The following is a 6,904-nucleotide window of genomic DNA, read 5'->3' on the forward strand; positions in this document are numbered from 1 at the left end:
GCAGTGATGGGAGGATGTGGGGGATGCTGCGGTGGGATGCAGGGTGGTACCCTAAACATGGGCCCAGGGTGCAGGGCATTTGCAGCTCCTCCCTATCCCACTTTGCTCCCCAAATCAGGGGCACCCACAAGGTGCCACAGCCGCTCACGGACATCCATGCGCTCTCTGGGAATGCAGGACCCAGGGGGAGCCCCGGGGACCTCGCTGTCCAGGGCGTGCAGATGCAGTCCCTGACCTTGGGGTAGAGCCCTGTGCCACTGGTGGCTCTGCGGCAGGAGCAGCCCCTGCTCCCAGGGGGCTGCACTGAGGCAAGCAGGGCCACACGCGAGAGGTGTTGCTGAGGTGACACCAAATATATGGGGGATCTAGAGCTGGAGCTGAAAAAGTGATCAAACGGCAGCACAGGGCATCCCGTACATCTCGGGAAGGGGCTGAGCTGGAAGAGGCACCAAGGTGTCCCTGCCAGCCCTGGAACCCCCCAGCAGACCAGCTATCGAAACCCTGCAGCCCCAAGAGGACAAAATCAGGGACATCTGCTCCTCTGGATGAGAAAGCACATCCCGAGGGAGCGTGCAGCGGAGCAGGGGCGAGCGGGTATGGGGCTGCCGGGACACAGTGGGCTGTGGCACAGGAATCTGCAGCTGCAGGCTCAGACCCAAAGCCTGGGAATCTGGGGACCCCTGGGTTTGCTGAGTGCTGAGAGGTCCTAGAGAGGGAGGGGGTGCGGATAGCAGGGTGCTCAGCGGCACCAGGGGTGAGGCAGGGCAGTGGGGTGATGTTGGGCAGCCTGGGTGGGACAGGGAGCTTGTGGACCTCCAGCGTCGTCGTTATCACCCAGTGCCCCAGCAATGCTGTCTTCTCCCACACGATGGAGCAAAGCACCCAGGCATCTCCCGTGGCTGGGGCCTATGGCCCCGCTGAAGGCTTCTGCACCCTTTTGTGTTTACCCCCAAAACCAGAGCAAAGGCACCGGCTTGGTGTTACCCCGAGGCTCCAGGCTGTGAGTGAGGGAGGAACAACACAAGCATGGGGGTCTCCAGGCTGCTTTATTGGTGGGCTCGGATGTGGGGGCCCTGCGGCTGGAGGGGCTGCCATGGAGCAGGGACACACTTGGAGCTCCCTGCTTTTCCTCCAGCCATTTGCCACAAGGGGAACATCTCGGTATTCACTTACACCAGCCTCTGCCTTAGCACAGGCAGGGAGCAGTGGGGAAGCCCGCCGAGCGTGCAGAGCAGGGACTATGCCAGCCAGCCCCACTCCCTCCGTGCATCCCTGAACTCTCCCTATTTTGGGTGGCAGGGGTCTGAACCATCCCTATTTCCCCCAAAGCGGGAAGCAGCCAGACAACGCGAGCGCTGCTGGAGAGTTGTGTTAAAAAAGCAGTTTCCTACATGGCACTAGGGTTGAAGCAGTATGGACAGCCAGGCCGCTGGCAGGGGTCAGTGTTATAAATAATCCCAGGGACTTCCTCACGGGGCTGCAGCCCTAGAACCAGCTGACTTGGTTGGATTTGAGTCCGGTGAAGCACATGTTGTTGGAGCAGCCCCCGCCATAGGTGGGAGGGCAGGCTGAGCACGGCCTCCCCACCTTGTACGGCGCTTCTCCCAGCCAGTTGCCCCTAAAAAGAGAGGAGAGCATCACCTCGGAGCACCATCACCTTGCTGCCGACACCGGAGCAGCCATTGAGGAGGGAGGACGGCATGGGGAGGCTTCCCTCCACACACTTACTTGATTGCGTAGTTGCAGACGAGGAGGATGGCGTGCCGCCACATGCTGCCCCACACCCGCACGTTGGCGCAGGTGCCGAGGGCGCAGCCCAGGCGGCTGGAGGATGCCCACACCATCTGCGCCGGGACAGAGAACAGGCGCTGTCGGCGACCGCCCACCCAGGCGTCCCACAGCCGGTCACCCCAGGACCCCAGCGCAGGGCTCCGTCCCACGAGGGAGTCACATCCCACCTGCCCAGATTACTCCGGCTGGATGCTGTGCCCACTGTGGGCACTGCTTTGTCACCTGAGGGTGTTTTCTCACTGCCCTTTTCTGTCTGCAGCCCATGCTGCCCTGCAAGGGGGTACCTTGCCGAGCTCACTTAAATGAGCAGCCGAGTCTGGGTCACTTCTCTCATTTACCCAAATTAGATCCCAAACCTCACCCTGAATCATTGCCAGCAGCTTACCCTGCGCCCAGGGAGGTGAAACAGAACGAGAAGCTCCTCCCAAAGCATCTCCAGGCTGAATTTCTTCCTTAAAAAAACATATCTTGCCCATTTGCAACCTGGAGCCTCCCTGAGCATCCCCACAGACATGCTGCACAGGCGTGCAGAAGCTCAGTAAAGGTTGGAGCCATGCAAAGGAGGTAGGTAGGGATTGGCACAACTTTGTCACTGGGCAGGGGAGCTGAGGGAGGTTTTCCACCTTGTGCTGGCCTGGCTACCAGTGGATGTGCTGGGGGATGAAGGGGCTGCATTCCTGGGGAACTGGACACAGCTGGGCACTATAAAGCTGCTCCATCACAGAGGACAGGATTCATGCTCAGCAAAAGCACAAAGGGTCTTTTTTTCCCTCTTCACCACCTTTAGGGTGCCAGTGGGATAATAAGGAGAAAAAGGCCAAAGCAAGAAAAAAAGCTTAAAATGAAAACCTCCCAGCCAACTGGCCAGAATTTCCTAGCTGCACTCCAGCGGGCTGCGAGCCCCCGGGACCTCCATGCAAGCAGCCAGATTCCTGTGGGGCCCCAGGGTGGGAGGGCATCGCTGCCAGCTGCCTGCACCCCTCCAGCAGGCACGCTGCCTGCTGCCAGCCTGCTGCCTGATTCGATGCAGACAGCTGCCAGGATTTGATCTTGGATCCCAGCTGCTGCTGGGAGAAGGGCTGCTTGCTGCACAGGTGCTGCAGCAGCCTAAGGTGCTGTGAGCTGCCCCTCAGTCTGCAGCTGGGTCCCAGGGGGCTGCAGGGGGCTGTGGCACTCACCTGCGTGTAGTGGCTGCAGACGGAGCCGCTGCATTTGGAGGGGCAGCGGGGGTTGCACTCACGGGGGTGAGGGAAGGAGTAGTGCTGCTTCTCTTGGTGCCATGATTTCACCATGTCCACAACAGAGCGGTATCTGCAAAAGGTGCCATGTGTAAGGTGGACCTCCTCCTGTGGACCTCATAGAGGAGAGGGAGGAAGGCTCCACATAGAGGGAATAGGGGAGAGAAGTGGGATGGAGCAGGGGCAATGACATCCTTGTGCTAAGTCCACTTGTGCCCAAGGCCAGAAGACCTGGCCCTTTTTGGAGGCACCTGAGCACTTAGCCATGTGGTAGAGATCCAGAACCCACGTCCCCCTGCTCTGTGTGCCAGGCAGAAAGGGGATTAATGTCATAGTCCCCAGATGAGGAGTGGGCACCTCTGGTTTCCACATTTACCCTGCTGCAAGGGTTGGACTGTCCTCCTCCTCCCCGCGGGGGCTTGATGTGCCTCTTGGTTACATCTCAATCTTCTGCAATCCCAGCTCAGAACCTCTCTGCTTCTCAGCTGAGGGGGTGCTGCTGCTGCTCCTCCTCCCCTAGCATCATGGGGTGCAGGGTGTCCCTAGGAGCCCGCTCTACCCATGGGGCACTCACCTGCCTGAGTGGATGGAGAGGTTCTGCCCCACATATTTCATCAGCTGAGGGGGCCCATGGTCCCACAGGCAGCGCGCAGCCCATGCCTCCGCTGCCCTGGCCAGCCGCTCATCCCACACCTGGCCAGGAGGAAAGGAAAAGGGCAGGCAGGGGTTTTGGCTGCCCAGAGGAGGGAAGAGAAATCTACTCCTTTGTGCTTTTGGGGAGGGTTTCTGAGCACCCCCAGGTGTCAAAAAAATGTGACTCACACATTGGGCTGGGAAAAGCCTGCGGGAAGCAGGGCAGTAGGTCCAGGAGCAATGAACCACCCCAGCTGCCTACTGCGGCCGCTGGGTACGTACGGCATCCACTGCCCAGGCAGAGCACAGATGCCCTGAAGCAGTGCAAGCCCTGTGCGTGTGATTCCCTCTGGGAATGAGCTCCTTCTGCAGAAGGCGGAGCTGAATCCAGGGGTGAAACCCCACAGCCCTGCACTGCTGCTGCAGCTCGCAGCCGTCCCCAGCCCTCCATCCGCAGCCTTGGCCACAGACTAACCAGTGAGGACAGCAGGTTCCTTCATGCATTATTTAAAGGTTCCTTATCCATCCTGAACCGCTTTGGGGAGATGCTTGGGAAAGTTATTTTGGAAGGCAGGAATTTAGGCCAAGCAAGAACCAACACAGGATGCTCCCAGGCACATCTGACCTGCTCTGGTACCCAGTAAGCTGGGCTCCAGCCTGGCTCTCCCAAACTGCCATCCAGGGACCACCCAGCTGCTCCGTGGGAGCTCCAGTCCCCTCCCTGGGAGCAGAGCAGTACATGGTACCTCCTGCCACAAGGGTCCCACTCTGTGCTGGCTGGAAATCCCTCCTCTTGGTGGCTCCCCATTTCCTCTCCCTTTAGGGCCAGGTTAGGAGCTCCAAGCAGGGTCCAGACAACCTGGGGAAAGCTCTGACCAGGGTGGCTCTCATCCAGATGAGCTGCCCGACCCAGCGAGGCTGTGCAGCCCCTCTCTGTCTCGCTCCTGCATGTTTCTTCTCCCAGGGGCTGGCATCCCTGGGCACACTCCCAAGGGACCCTGGAGTTTGAGATGGGGCTGTACCTCCTGGCTGCAGTTAGGGGAAAGGTTCCCACCTGGGCTTTGGGTTGGGACCTGAGCTTTTCATGCTTGCAGCCATCTCTCTTCCCCTAATGCTACCTCTGCAGCTCAGCTGGACAGATGCTGCTGTCCTGCAGCCTGCAAGCTCCCAGACATCCCAGGCACAGGACCAGGGGCCCTAAATCTGCCCCGAGGTGGAAACATGCCTACATTGGGACTCCATCCCTCCTGTGCAGAGGCTGCATGGGGCATATGTGCATCTGCCCTGCACCAGGGGTGCAAAACATCCCCTGGGACAGATGTTTGGCTACAAATCCGGGGAAGCACCCTGACATCCCCATGCGTGGGTGCCCCATCCCTACTAGGTTGGGTGCCCACGTCACAGGTGAGCCCCTCGACCCCACCGCAGCAGCCAAGAGCTGTGGACCCCCACACCACCCTGTCAGAGCCCAACTCACCATATACTCCATGTTGGCGGCAGGGGGGGACACCTGTGCCCGCACTTGGTTGTGGTAGTCCAAAATCACACTCATGTCGCGGGGGGAGAGGTATCGCTTCCGACGGCTGCGGGGGACCCCCACACCCCACAGCAGGCCCGTGGCTCTGCCCCTGGCGGGGGACAGGAGCTCGGTGGCATTGGGCAGCAGGAAGGAGCTGGACTGCTGTGTCGTCCAGAAGCCCAAGGCAGTGAGGTACAGGTGCAAGTGGAGCACAGTCATGCTAGCCTGGCCAGCAGGATCAGCCAGTGGCTTTCTGCTCCCACACGGAGTTAAGTAAGGATAAGGGGGGGTCGCTGGTCCCTGCTGCCGGCACGTCGATCTAGGAGAGAAAATAACACGGGCACTGCTCAGGCTTGCAGTTCATGTGCAAACACCACTTCCCAAAGTAAGATGGAAATAAATTTTCCTTTTTTTCTTTTCAAAATAAATTTTTGAAATTAATCTCTTTGATAACGTCATTTATCACAGTAAATTTCCCAGGACAGGCAGAAAGATGGCTGGGGAATTGGTTTTATCGTTTCTTTAAAAAAAAAAAAAAAGAGAATCTGTACAAAATCTTCCCTATTTTTTTACTTATCGCACATACCTGCCAGGCAGGGGCTAATTAGGAGCATGCTGAGAAACTTGCTGCAGCCGCCTGCCCTGTAACTTCCCAAGCATTAGGTGTGTTGAGTAAGTCCCCAGCACGAATGGAAATCTCACACAGATAAAGAAGCACACAGCAAGTTTTAAAAGCATCGGCAAAAAATCCTAACAACTCTTTATCTCAGTGAAAGAAAAATAAACCACTGCAAAAACAAAATAATTAAAAAAAAAAAAAGAGAAAAATGCTGGAATATCTCCTCGTCTGTCAGCCGATGTACCTCCTAACATCCCTGCCAGCCCTTCCCCGGAGCAGTGGGGAGGATGTTCCTCCGACTACGTACCTTGAGGACAGAGCCAAGGGCAGCCAAGCCCAGCAGCGGCAGCCGGTGGGATTGACCTTTGCAAACAACCTGCTGGGGCAGATGCAGGGGAGAGGTTTAGCCTAGCCCCGCCGGGCAGCCCGCCACAGCATCTGACGCAAAAGCTGCATCTTAACTCTTCCCCCGGGGAATGTCCTGAAGTTTGGAGAGAGCCCTGCTAGGAGATTTATAGGCTGGTGGATGCATCCGCGCGCACAGGCGTGCACGCAGGCACGCTGAGCCGTGCACAGTGCCTGCGGGGGGAAGCGAGCAGACCCTGGCTCACTCCTCCAGCGGGCAGGGGGGCTGCTCATCGGCTGCTGGCTGGAGTTTTTATTACGAGCTACCTACAGTGAGAGATTCCCAGAATCATCTCTTCACCATTCAGCCCGCCAGCCGGGGTCTCTCTGGCAGCTGCAGATAGGGAAGCAAATGCAGGTTGGCAAGAGATGTGGAGGGGTTTTTGCCCTGGCAAGGTGGCGATGGGGCTGGCACTCACCGGGAGCCCCGGGGTCACCCCGCTTTGGTGCAAGATGAGCAGGTGGCAGAGATGTCCCTTGCTGCGGTGGCTGGGAGGGGACCTGGTGACCATGCATGTCCCTGGGCCAGCAGCTCCCCCTGTTAGAAATGAAGCCACTTGCTGTGTGGGTTCCCCAAGGACTAGGGTTTGCTGCAGCCCATGGAGGCTTTGCCCACATCCCCGCTGAGGAGCTGGTGATGCCCAGCCAGGGGCATCTTAGGGAAATGAGCCCTTCTGCTGCAGGCTGTGCTTCCCCCAG

The 6,904-nt window shown here is 58.5% G+C and overlaps 1 protein-coding gene across 1 annotated transcript; it reads right to left on the reverse strand.

Moving 5' to 3' along the window:
* Nucleotides 1–1,287: 1,287 nt before the first annotated feature.
* Nucleotides 1,288–5,599, reverse strand: R3HDML (R3H domain containing like). The gene is made up of 5 exons (XM_075108780.1): nucleotides 5,140–5,599; nucleotides 3,604–3,722; nucleotides 2,970–3,102; nucleotides 1,729–1,844; nucleotides 1,288–1,618 (listed from the first exon to the last, which is right to left on the reverse strand). Exons 1-5 carry the CDS (start codon nucleotides 5,398–5,400, stop codon nucleotides 1,486–1,488), a joined length of 762 nt encoding a protein of 253 aa, XP_074964881.1. The 5' UTR covers nucleotides 5,401–5,599; the 3' UTR covers nucleotides 1,288–1,485.
* Between the last annotated feature and the right edge of the window lie 1,305 nt (nucleotides 5,600–6,904).

Source organism: Phalacrocorax aristotelis, chromosome 13, assembly GCF_949628215.1.
Source record: "Phalacrocorax aristotelis chromosome 13, bGulAri2.1, whole genome shotgun sequence".
Classification (NCBI taxonomy): Eukaryota; Metazoa; Chordata; class Aves; order Suliformes; family Phalacrocoracidae; genus Phalacrocorax; species Phalacrocorax aristotelis.